At 40.5% G+C, this 13,122-nt stretch overlaps 1 protein-coding gene across 1 annotated transcript in view; it reads right to left on the bottom strand.

Moving 5' to 3' along the window:
- The window catches only part of GBE1 (1,4-alpha-glucan branching enzyme 1), a 292,532-nt gene extending 280,299 nt beyond the window's left edge, over nt 1-12,233 (bottom strand). Inside the window, exon 1 of the mRNA XM_067739200.1 lies at nt 11,858-12,233. Coding sequence (XP_067595301.1) covers nt 11,858-12,009 — 152 coding nt within the window. The 5' untranslated portion in view covers nt 12,010-12,233. The remainder of the gene's footprint in view (nt 1-11,857) is intronic.
- Nucleotides 12,234-13,122: the final 889 nt, after the last annotated feature.

Raw genomic sequence — 13,122 nt, 5'->3', positions numbered from 1 at the left:
CTGACTAAAGGCTTATTTTTTATTTTGATCAGGTGGCTCCCCAATATAAGTCTGTCATAGTTTATGATCTTTAAAAAAAAATCAAATGTCCTTAGACAATAAAAAAAAACCTTCAACTTAAACCTTAAGCAAAAATTAACTCAAAATGGATGATAGATGTATATGTAAAATGTAAAACAATAAAACTTCGAGGAGAAAACATTAGAGGAAATCTTCAGATCCTAGAGCTAGACAAAGAGCTCTTATACATGACAACAAAAGTATAAACCATACAACAAAAAAAATCAATAAATTTCATCAAAATTTAAAACATTTGTTCTATGAAAGACCCTGTTAAGAAGATGAAAAGGCAAGCTACAGACTAGGATAAAATATTTGCAAAACAAATATCTGACAGAGTGGGGCTTCCCTGGTGGTGCAGTGGTTAAGAATCCACCTGCCAATGAAGGGGACACAGGTTCAAGCCCTGCTCCAGGAAGATCCCACATGCTCCAGAGCAACTAAGCCCATGCACCACAACTACTGAGCCTGAGCTCTAGAGCCCGTGAGCCACAACTACTGAAACCCGCATGCCTAGAGCCTGTGCTCCACAACAAGAGAAGCCACCACAATGAGAAGCCTGCACACCGCAAGGAAGAGTAGCCCCTGCTCGCCGCAACCAGAGAAAAGCCTACACGCAGCAACGAAGACCCAACACAGCTAAAAAAGACAAAATAAAATAAAATTAATTAATTAATTTCAAAATATATCTGACAAAGGACTTGTATCTAGAATATGTAAAGAAATCTCAAAACTCAAAGGTAAAAAAAAGAAAAAATCAATCCAGTTAGAAAATGGACAAAAGACATGAACTGAACATTTCACCAAAGAGGATATAAAGATGTCAAATAACACTGTAAAAGACTTTCAACATAATTAGCTATAAGAAAAATGCAAATTAAAACCACATTGGCTTATCACTACACACTTACTATAACAGCTAACACTTTAAGAAATGTATTACCAAATGCTGGGAAGGATGCAGATAAGATAGATCCCTCATACATTTGGGAATGCAAAATGGTACAGATACCATGAAAAACTGTTTAGCAATTTCATACAAAACTAAACACACATTTGTCATAGGACCCCAAAATTACACTTCTAGGAACTTCTCCCAAAGAAATAACACCTATATATAATAAACATAGCTTCACTGCAATATTTTTAATAGCCAAAAACTGGAAACAATCCAAATGTCCTTCAACAGGTGAATGGATAAACTGTGGCACATCCATTCAATGGAATAGTATTCAGTAACAAAAAGGAATGAACTATTGATATATGCAATTTGAATAGATCTCAAAGGCATATACTGAGTGAAAAAAAAAAAAAAGCCAATCCATGCTGGAGAGGGTGTAGAGAAAAGGGAACCCTCCTATACTGTTGGCGGGAATGTAAACTGGCACAGCCATTATGGAGAACAGTATGCAGATTCCTTAAAAAACTAAAAATAGAGCTACTATATGATCCAGCAATCCCACTCCTGGGCATATAACCAGAGAAAACCATAATTTGAAAAGATACATGCACCCCAATGTTCACTGCAGCACTATTTACAATAGCCAGGACATGGGAGCAACCTAAATGTCCATCAACAAAGGAATGGATAAAGAACATGTGGTACATATATACAGTGGAATATTACTCAGCCATAAAAAAGAACGAAATAATGCCATTTGCAGCAACATGGATGGACCTAGAGATTATCATACTAAGTGAAGTCAGAAAGAGAAAGACAAATATCATATGATATCACTTGTATGTGGAATCTTAAAAAAGGGTACACATGAACTTATCTACAAAACAGCAATACAGTGACAGATGTAGAAAATAAACTTATGGTTACCGGGTTGGGGGGGGCAGGTTGTGTGTGGTAAGGGGGAGAGGGATAAATTGGGAGATTGGGATTGACACAAACACACTACTATGTATAAAATAGGTAACTAGTAAGGACCTACTGTATAGCACATGGAACTCAGTACTCTGCAATGGCCTATATGGGGAAGAATCTAAAACAGAGTGGATATATGTATATGTATAACAGATTCACTTTGCTGTACACCTGAAACTAACACAACATTGTAAATCAACTATACCCCAATAAATTTTTTTTAAAAGCCAATCTTCAAAGATTACATATTCGCTGATTTAATTTATATAACATTCAAAAAATGAAAAAATATTATAGAAATGTAAAACAGATCAGTAATTCCCAGAGTTTAGGGATAGAGGGAGTGGGAATAGTATAAGTATAAAGGAATTCAGAATTCCTTTGTGGTGGTGGAATGGTTCTGTATCTTCACTGTAGTGGCAGTTACATTAATATATACTTGTGATAAAACTGCAAAGAAGTGCAAGGAAAGACTGTTGAAAACTGAATAAGGTCTGCAGAGTGTATCAATGTCAATTTCCTGGTTTTGAAACTGCCCTACAGTTAAGCAAGATATTACCACTGGGGCAAGCTTGGCTAATAGTACAGGGGCCTTCTCTGTACTATTTTTGCAACTTCCTGTAGTTTATAATTATTTCAAAATAATTTTTTAAATCTAGTCTAACACAATTTGCAATTCTCTAAATTTACTATATTTTTTAATGTCCTCTAAAGGTACCTTAAATCTGCTACAACCAAACTTCAGTTTTGATAACACTCTTGTTTCTCTGTATTTCCTGCTTATGTGTTGAATTTGTGAGTAGAGGTTTCCCTAATACCGCATGGATAGCAGATAGTTTTCAGTAAAAGGCATTTTAGGGAACTGAACAAAAAGAGATCCATTCGCTTCACTACGCTGCTGTGCTTCACTAGCAAGCACAACTTGCACAACCAAAAGAGCACTGCCAACTGAAATGGTCAAGGGGATGGAAGACTCCCACATGGAAACAAAAAAATGCACAAATAAGCAAACAAAAATATGAGAGATTGTTAATGCTGAAAAATGAGAACTGGAGGGGGAAAAAATGCTTGGAAATGATGAATATGAATTTTTTTGTGAATCTCTAGAATCCTGGAATAATCACCAATCCTCTTGAGAAAAGATTGTAAAACAGTGAAAAAGCAATGGTAACTCACACATTAGTTACTCATGTCCTCCAAACAGTAGCCTAAAATATCATTTTAGGTCATGGATAATAGACCTATAACCTCTTAGGAAAAAAAGAAACTAATATGACCCCACACACATTATTGACCTATTCTGACATCAAAGAGGAATCATTATGCTGTCTTTACAGTCAAAAGAGGAAAAAAAGAGGAATCCCATTCTTCCACAAATTGTTCTTTGGTCTACTGTCAAAGATGAAATACTGGGCTCCTCTGTGATGATAAAAATCATATATTGATATGGTAAGTCTGTAGCAGGTATGTTCTGAAGAACAAAGCTTACACATCTTAATCTTTTAAAAGAATAAAAAAGTATAATGTGAAAGCCCATAAACTTGCATGTAGTTAGGTAACAAAAGACAATTCATGTTTTAAAGACTGAGCATCAACTGTCATCCTTATTTTAGTTCTTTTCTTCTTTCTAACCCCACAAATACAATATTCTCCAAATAACTTAAAAATAAAGCAGATCTTTTTTTTTTTTTCTTTTGCGGTACGCGGGCCTCTCACTGTTGTGGCCTCTCCCGTTGTGGAGCACAGGCTCCGGACGCGCAGGCTCAGTGGCCATGGCTCACGGGCCTATCCGCTCCGTGGCACGTGGGATCTTCCCGGACCGGGGCACGAACCCGTGTCCCCTGCATCGGCAGGCCGACTCTCAACCACTGCGCCACCAGGGAAGCCCAGCAGATCATTTTTGAATGAGCCCAAGGGAACATGAAAAAGATTAGTAGTAACTGAAAAACTCATTTCCTCTCAAAACTTCCTATTTTTAAGAGTAAAATATCTATGAAATTAAAAAGAGAAGACAGAGGTGCTCCCCAAATCGTTGGGCCAGGGGCCTGAAGCGAAACCAGACAGGCTCATTTTGGACTAGAGCAAGCAAAAGTGTCTGTATTTGTCCCAAGAAAAGAATCCAGAGAAATACAGAAATCCAGAAATACAAGGTAGAGCAGAGTGAAAGCCATGCCCCAGAGTTTGGTGATACTGAGGGATGTGGCTGAAGACTTCTCTCAGAAGTGGAAATGCCTGGATTCTGCTCTGAAAGATTTGTACACAGCTATGATATTGGGGAACTACAGCATGGTATCACTGGGACTTTTTATCTTTAGCCAGACATTGTCGCCTCATTGGAGCAAAGGAAAGAGCCCAGGCAAACTGTGACAGATGAGACAAAAAGGCATTTCTCAGGAAGATACGCGTACAACTGAAAGCCTTGATTATGCAGGCTCACTTTCAGCTAAGGATGGCCATGCCATGGGACAGCTCTGATGAAAAATTTGTAAACTGAAAGAATGAGATGGAGTTTACAAGTAAACTAATTTATGCTTGGCTAAAATGGACATAGTGAGTTAGCTTGTACTCCTACTAGGAAGACAGATATGGGCCCTAGATATGCCCAGCCATCTTCTAAACGTTAGAATCAAGACCATATGTTAAGGATAGTAGAACCAAAAGATAAATGATGAGTCAATGCTAAGGCCCAAACCACTTACCCCCACTTTGTGAGAAATACAAACCTCTATTTCCATAACTCACAGTTTGCGGGATTTTCCGTTCTTTGAGGGTATGTTCGGTTTCTGTTACGTACACCTAAACGCGTAACTGATTTTGTTTTGTTTTGTTTTGTTTTTGCTGTACGCGGGCCTCTCACTGTTGTGGCCTCTCCCGCTGCGGAGCGCAGGCTCCGGACGCGCAGGCCCAGCGGCCACGGCTCACGGACCCAGCCGCTCCGCGGCATGCGGGATCCTCCTGGACCGGGGCACGAACCTGCGTCCCCTGCATCGGCAGGCAGACTCTCAACCACTGCGCCACCAGGGAAGCCCTGATTATCACATTTTAGATTACAGACCTAGAGCACATACCCAGAAACTGTTTAATTGTAATTTATCCTTCAATGGATCTACTAAAATACACATGAGTATTCCATTCCTTTGTTTTATGTGTCTCATTGCAAATTCAGACATACTGAAAAGAACTGAAATCATCAAAAAAAGAGAGGATAAAAAAGACAAGGCAAGACATGGGATTTAAATTTTTTTTCTTATTAATAGACCATAAGTTCAGACTCCACTAGATAATTCTTTCATTTGTAAACTTCTAAGCTGCTATTATGTATTTTTTCTTCTTATTTTCAAAGTCATTCCTGCTATTAGTAAACTCGGTATGACCATTCCTCCAAGCATCCAGAGTTCAGGAGGAAGAAAATCCCTGCAGCTGTTTGATGTCCAAGAACATGAACACTTAGCAGTCAGATGAAAGAAGAGAAAAGACAGAAACGGAAGATCAAGAGAAGAGTGATTTGGGGTTTCTGCAGGGTAGCATTTACCTCTCTCAATAAAGGGAGCTTTGTGCTCATTACGTCCCAGAATTCATCTTGCCTTCAGCTTGTAGTAAACTGGCAACTGCCTTATCATTTCCTGTCCAAATTAAAGATCAAAATTTAAACATATTCTTTTCTTTCTCCACTAGATTATGATTAAAATTACCACCTCCTCACCTCATTCACACAAATGCACTACTAGGAAAGAGAAGGAACCCCTTAAAGTAAAGATGCTGTTAAGCAGCAAAATGAAGAGTTGTGGGGAATTTCCGGTCAGGTTATTTATCTGATGGTTGATTTCAGGATACAGGATTAAAGAAGCGATATCTTTACATATATTCCTCATCCTCAAGAAACCCCTATAAGGTGGGTTCAATCCATATTTTTCAAAAAAAGAAACTGAGGTTCACAGAGGTTGACTAAGTTGCCCTCAAATTCGAAGCTGTTTAGCATTTACAACACCTAAAATTCAAGCTTCATCTTGCTCTTGTGCTTTGCAACATGGACACTCAGCCATATGTTTATTTTTTTTTTCCATTTCACATGTGAAGAAGCTAAACTTAGGATCTCAGCTATTATCTTTTAAACATCAAAAATCGATCAGGTAAGTCACCATAACTTAATGTCAATTGTATAATAAATTAATGAATGTAGATTGTATAACAACGTGTGTTTAATGTGGAATTTTGCCTTCTGTTGATGTACTAGGTTCTTGCTACCCTAAACACAAAACAGAAGAGGGGCTGCTCTTGGATCTTGAGCACAAAAAAAAAAAAAAAAGACCTGGATTCTAAACAGTAGTGAGTATCTACTGATGAGTGGACATCACTACATGAAGAGAATCTACTCTTCTGTAAAACAGTAAAGTTACTTTAGAATGAAAGGTAGCTGAGAGCAGCAATTCTCTCCACTGAAAACCCTTTCATATTTTCCTTTAATATCTATAAATGTATAATTGAAGTTTTACACATGCTTTTAAATAGCAGCAGCATGATATGCTTATCAATCTAAAACGATAGCACATTTCACAGGGTCTGTGCTATCATCTCACTGACTAACTAGGGCCAGCCTGGTGGGAGCTGAACTGAATCCTCTAAGAAGTTACCACACACAGTCATTTCTCAGGAGATGGTGCAGCAGGCACCAGAGCCTAAACTAAACCAAATGCTCCATGGAGTCATTTTAAGGCAGTTTGAAAATGAGAAGAGGTCACAGCCTCTTGCCCATCACTGTAAAGAATTCAGGAGTGACTCTGGAGTTAGTACAGACCTCAGCTGCAAGGTGCAAAGGAATCTGCTACTAGTACAGAAGAGCAGGCCAGGTATGACTTATAATTTTTGGATTCTTCTTTGCCTTCTAGAATCATTGACATTTGACTTTCTTCAGAGCCTACAACTTGGCCAGGCACTGAGAGAAAAGTGCACCATTCAACTACAATATAAAATTTCTGCACCACGAGAATCAGTTTTTGGTGTGGTTGCTATTACATGAAATCTAAACATTCTAATTCTGATTAGATACCAGTGTAAAAGCTATTTTCATTTCTAACAAAATAGAGATGTGCACTGTAACTGTGATACTTAACACACTTGAGCTCACAAAAACCTGTCTTCCTATTCTTGAGCATGCAATTTGACCTGAGGCTCTCTTCAAACTGAATATTCCTTCAGTGATTAAACCCTTAGTCTCTGTGGAATATGGAAATATCTAATTAATAACAAATTTCTTTATTTTCTCTGGTTATTTTTAGCTTTTTCCTTGAACATACACTCCCCTACCCGAGACTGCCACACATAACTCCTGACAACTACTGCTTCTTCTCCTTCTGTCCATCCTAGTATTCCTAACATTTTTAGCTTAAGGTGAGCTTACCTGAGACTTACTGGTGTAGAAAAGAGAAAAACAAAAGTCAAAAGACATTCATTCAGTCATCTATTCATTCAAACACTGTACCGTTTCCTGTAGGCCAGGTACAGTTTTACAGACTGAGAATATAACAGTGAGCAAACAACACAGACAATGTGCCTACCCCTAGGAGCAAATAACCTAGTGGGAGATACAAAAGAGCAGAAAGACAACTACATGATTATTGATGATCACCCTTACAATACAGGTTTTCAAGGTGGTGGGTAAGAGGTGCAAAGAAGGTGTGAGGATGGGAAGAAGTCAGGGAAGGCATTTAATATATCTCTAGGCTGTGTCCTGAAGTACGTACAGGCACTAACAAGACAGAAGCAAAGTATGCATCAAGCAGAAGAAATAACATGTACAAAAGCCATAGCTGGACCCATGGCTAGACCAAAACAGGTGGCATCCAAGACTGGATAATATTCTGGCACACTTCAAATTGATCTTTAAACATTTGGTAAAGATCTATCTTATGGGGTAGAGAAAAATTATTTTCTATTAATAAAAATTAAATATAGAAATGGGTTCCCTTTTTAATTCATTTCTACTAAGCCAAAAGCATCATTCTTCTGGTAAAGATCAGAAAATGTTTCTAGTTCTTGACCTCTCCTGCCTTTTACTCAGTGATCCTTCTAGACTCCTTACTTCTCACAAGCCTACACAAAATAAAAAATGAAAATCTTCAATATTTAAGAAAGGACTACATGTGTAAAATAGGTATCATGTTTCCAATTTATTCTAGTGATATTTTAGTGCCCCTTATAGAATAGCCCCCAGACATCCTAGCTACCTCTTTACACTTAGCCCCCTTCTGATTAGGTGGTACAGAGTGAGAAGGACGATCCAAAGATGAGGCTAAAAAGGTAGACAGGAACCAGATAATACAGAGTTTTGTAGGTCACAAGAAAGAGACTACACTGTACCTTAAAAGCCATGGAATTGTTGAGAAGATTTGAAAAGGGAGAACTGTGAGGCTGTTTTTATAAACCAGGCTAGAGATGCTAGCAACTTGAGTAGTAGAAGAGCAGTAGGAATACAGTGTGGCATATACTTGAAAAGTAGTTAGGAGCTACTACTGACTAGACTTAGAGATAAAAAGAAGGGGAGAGGAGTAATTAAGGATAAGTCTTAAGTTTTAGGCTTGAGTAGTTGGTAGAGGAGGATAACACACACTGAGATAAGGTATAAAAGGACAATCAGGCTTGGGATGAAAAACCCTAAGTTCAGTTTTATACACATTGAGTTTTATACTTACAGTACATCAAAATGCAGATATTTATAAATAAGACCAGGAGACTAAGACCAGGGGAGATTTAGGGTGAAGATAGATATGGGCAGCCTCAGTACATAGATGGAATTCATGGGATGGATGAGAATACTTAGGGAAAGTATGTGTATAAAACAGAAATACATAAAGGAACCTAGGGAAGAGCCCTGAGAATCTCTTATACTAATGGTCTGAAAGAGGCTGAGGAGAAACCACCAGAGATAATGGAAGAAAAGCAAGAGTACACATCATGGCTTCAAGGATCTAATAAGTGGTCCAAAATGTCCAATGCTAGAAGTAAAGAGAAAGAAAGAGGTATTCACTAAATTACCAAGAAGTCATTTTTTGTGAATTTGCTGAAACAATTTTATTAAAGAAAGATTAATCCCAGCTGCAGCAAGCCATGTGAACAACTCATCACAACCGAATCTCGGATTCTTCATCTGTAAAACAGGAAAAACAAAAATACCCACCCTTCCTACCTTGTAGTTTTGTTATTAGGGTTAAATTAAATACTATAACATATGTAAAAGTTACTATATAAACAGAGGGTATAGACAAGTGTTACTGTAACTGTGTTGTTCATCCTCCTGTTCACAAATGTCAGTTTTCTCTTCCACCCACGTGGTTGATAAGTCACATTTGACTTACACTGGCCAATATGTGTATCAGCATAAGTGGCTGATTGCTAGGCAAAAGCTGTAAGAAATAGTGCCTAGTTCAAAATGTTCTCTGTTCCTTGCCCCTGCCACTGTAGAAGCATGTTTCAAAATGATGACTTCATCAGCCTAGATCCTTGAATGACTGCCATGAGGAGAGCCTGACTCATGCTGACATGTAGCATGGGGACAAATAATGTTTTTTTAAAAACACTACGATGTTGGAATTATGATACAGCAACTAATTGCAGCACAAATAACAGGTGAAAAAAGCAGGAAAGCCAAGAGGAAAATCCTATCTTAGGAGGTAATCAATGAGACATCACAGGGCCTGTCACCCACGCTAATGTCTAATTTTTATTTTACGGCACAGAGTAATTCACTAACCCTCACGCTTGATTCAACATTCCTACAGTTACAGAAAAGGTAAACAAGAACAAAGGTACATAATGGAATTTCTAATGAAGACACAGTGTTTGGGAAAGAATAAGACAGTCCATCAATGAGAAACCGCCTCCCCTATCACCATTATACTGTTGCTATTTGTACCCTAAATTTTCTTCACTCCTTAGTAAGCATACTTTGCATCTACGTTTGACTGGTTGTATATTTGTGTTAGGCCAAAGACACACTGCCTAAGTGGGTTATTAGAAATGAATGGAAAATAGGAAAAGTAATCAGGACCACACTTAAGGAAGGAGAAATTCTTTTATTCTTCAAATGCTAACAGTAAAAGTTACTGCTGCCAAACGCCAAATTACTATTTGATATGCCTAAAGGGAACATGTGTGCTGGAAAATGGCAATTACTCAGAACCAAGGCCAGAAGTAGAATCCAGGTCAGAGTGAGGCACAAGGACCCACTGGACCAGCCTTTTCATCAAGAACACTGGAGTGCTCCCACTTCTTTATTCTGGCCTTTGTCCCTCTCATTAGTTCTGACAAACCATGAAAGAGGATCAAAACTGCTTCAATCCCAACGGAGCTGAAGTGAATTACATGAAAGAAACACTTAACAAGGGAGGTTTGTCTACTTGTAATCATTTTTTTAAAACAGAGAGGGGAGAAACGGAGACAAAACACTTCCACAACTCTGCTTTTAGAAATGTCTTACGTGTCATTTTACAAAGCATCCAAGTAAATTAGTGTCATCAAAAAAGTCGGATCACCATCTTTTGCTCTAAAATTTTTTACTATTTCTAAATCAAATCCAATCCTGAACAATGAAGATTATACACTAAATTTCTTTGAAAGCACATATTGTAAACACTGAAGGCAATTTCACAAGGCTGCTCCCCAAATGACTTACATAAAGGCCCAACATCTGATTAACTTAGCAACAGCTCAAGGTGACTCCTTTGAGGACCCATGCATTAGGATATACAAGCTCTGGAATGAAGTGTTGTATTCAACTTTGTGTCCCTTACTTTTTGTTCCTAAAGGACCCTTAATAAACAGTTGCTGAATTGAGTACAGGTAATAAGTGACAATGCCAGGTCATGAACCTAAGACTTTTATTTTCCCAAACTCCAAATCAACCATGTTTCATTACCCCCAATGCTGCTTCTTGCCAAGTAACTACTAGAAGTTTTCTATTACTTGAAACTGTGACTAGGTATTCTGTTGCCATGGTAATTTTCAAGTGGCTCTGCTAAAAGGGCAGAAACCATTAAATCACAATGTGCTTATCTCACAAATATAACTACTATAACTAGCATAACAACTATTTTAGTCTTAAAAATTATACCTTTTAAGTTCAGCTGACTACTGCAATTATTATCCTAGCAACTTCAGCATGATAGGAGACAAGCTAAAAGTAAAGCATACTAAGTGGGCCTCTAGAAGTCTGGCTTTCCTCGCCTTTCTCCAGCTTCAGGATGGCAATGCCAAACACGGGTTAGTACTCGTCAATGATGGCCCAAGGGGTAAAAAAACAAAGACCAAGATAAGCTTAATCTTCTCTGAGAGGGAGAATATTAACAAGGAAAGAAAAGCTGCCTGAAAGAATCCTATATAAAATAACAGTATTTGCTATAAAATAAGCGAGAAGGCTTTAAAAACACAATTACACAGGCGAGGTGTTATGCACCCGCTAATTCACAAGACCACTCTGGTCCGTGGAACGGTCAGAAAACCTGCAGTGCAGTTGCCTAACTCCGCACCAGCACCTGAGGAAACGGGTGCTGGCAGCCAAAGCACACACCCAGTGGCGCAAAACTGCCTATTCGAAGGGAGGGGAAAGGGATGAGGAAAGTTTATTCAGCGCTTCTGCCTCTAGTCCATCGGCAAGAGTTGTCAACCCACAAGTCCGGAAGCCATTCAACCCAATTACCGGACTCAAGTCGTCGCCCAAGCCCGGAAGTTGCTACCACCAAGGTGGGGGGCGGGGACGGCGGGGGTGGAGCCGGCGAGGGGCGGGACCCGCACGTCCGAGAGCCAACAGGCGTTCCCAGCCGCAAGCTCGCGGCTGGAAGGGGGGCTGCTGGGTTCTGTGGAGGAGGTGGGGGTGGGCAGTGGGGTGTGGGGCGGGGTGAGTCGGGGGACAGTAGCAAGGTGGGGCTGTACCTGCGCTGGAAGTCCGGAGCGAAGGGCTTCAGGTACGGGTCTATTTCTAGAAGTCGGGCTAGTTCGGGCACGTCCGCTAAGGCAGCGGCCAGCGCCTCCTCAGAGCATTCGGACCGAGCCTCCCGAGCCGGGTGACCCGCCGCAGCCGCCATCTTCCGCCGCAGCCCGAGTAGCCGAGGCCCGAGAGGGTCGAGTGGAGGGGGAGCGGGAGCTCTAGCCGGGAGAACGCCCAGGCGAGCCTAGGCAAGCCGCAGGAGGGCCAGTCCCTTTATAGCCGGAGAGGACGGCCGCCTGTCCCACTTCTCCCCCCGCCGGCAGGGAGGAGCAGGACCCGGAGTGATCCCCGGACGCACGTCCCGAGAGGGGAGGAGGCGCCAGGCCTCTCCGCCTACTCACGCGGCTCGCACTGGGAGGCCGCGGAGACCTGCCCCTTCCTCCCCCTGCGTCTCTGCCCCGGTGCCCAGGACACCCCAGGAGGCGGTCCTGAGCGGACCTCGCTCAGCCTTGACCACTCTTACCCTGCCCCATTCTTGGCTGCGGAGAACCGCCGTGCCACTCCCCAACCCCCCCAGTTTTTCTTTCTTTGAACAAGTCTCACTGGCGGCATGCCCTTCAAATGGATATATGGTTTTCTTGGAAGGGACTTCTCTAAGTTCTGAGAGAATCCTGTAATCGTCCCAGAGATACTCTGGTGTTCTGGTGTTATTCTCTGGGTTACCAACGACTGAGAATTGGAATTATGAAAACTTTTACCATTCCCCATAACCTCAAAAAGAAAGAAAGAAAAAGGCCCTTTTGCCTTTTAAAATAATTGCTGTAAACAAACGTTTCAACAATTAAACTATTCTTAATGAGACAAACGATACAGGGAAGAGCATTAGAATTCAGCTGTACCACTTACTAACGAAGTGTTAAGGCCTAAGAATGGGGGTCGCTAGGTAGTCTACCCCACTTGGAACTTATATTCTTTCATTCCCGTTAACTGACGGGTTTCTAGCTCACAGATCCTTTTTTAAGAGTACAGAATTGTGCACCGAGACAATTGGGCCCAGCAACGCAGGAGTTTCCAAGCTACTTTGTACTTAGAAACTGGAGAGGCTTGGAGTATATCTGTCCCAGTTAAGTTCGAGGTGTGGACAGTCCAAGGGGCTATGGAGAAGGACGTGTTGATCAGTCATGGACCTTGAATTTTAAAATGTTCAAAACATTTTTTGTGAAGGAGTTAATAAGGACTTGATGAAAGATATTTAGGAACAGAGGGCCTC

This window comes from Pseudorca crassidens, chromosome 5 (genome assembly GCF_039906515.1).
Source record: "Pseudorca crassidens isolate mPseCra1 chromosome 5, mPseCra1.hap1, whole genome shotgun sequence".
NCBI lineage: Eukaryota > Metazoa > Chordata > Mammalia > Artiodactyla > Delphinidae > Pseudorca > Pseudorca crassidens.
The sequence above is the reverse complement of the archived record's forward strand: the minus strand, read 5'-3'. Positions and strand labels throughout refer to the sequence as shown.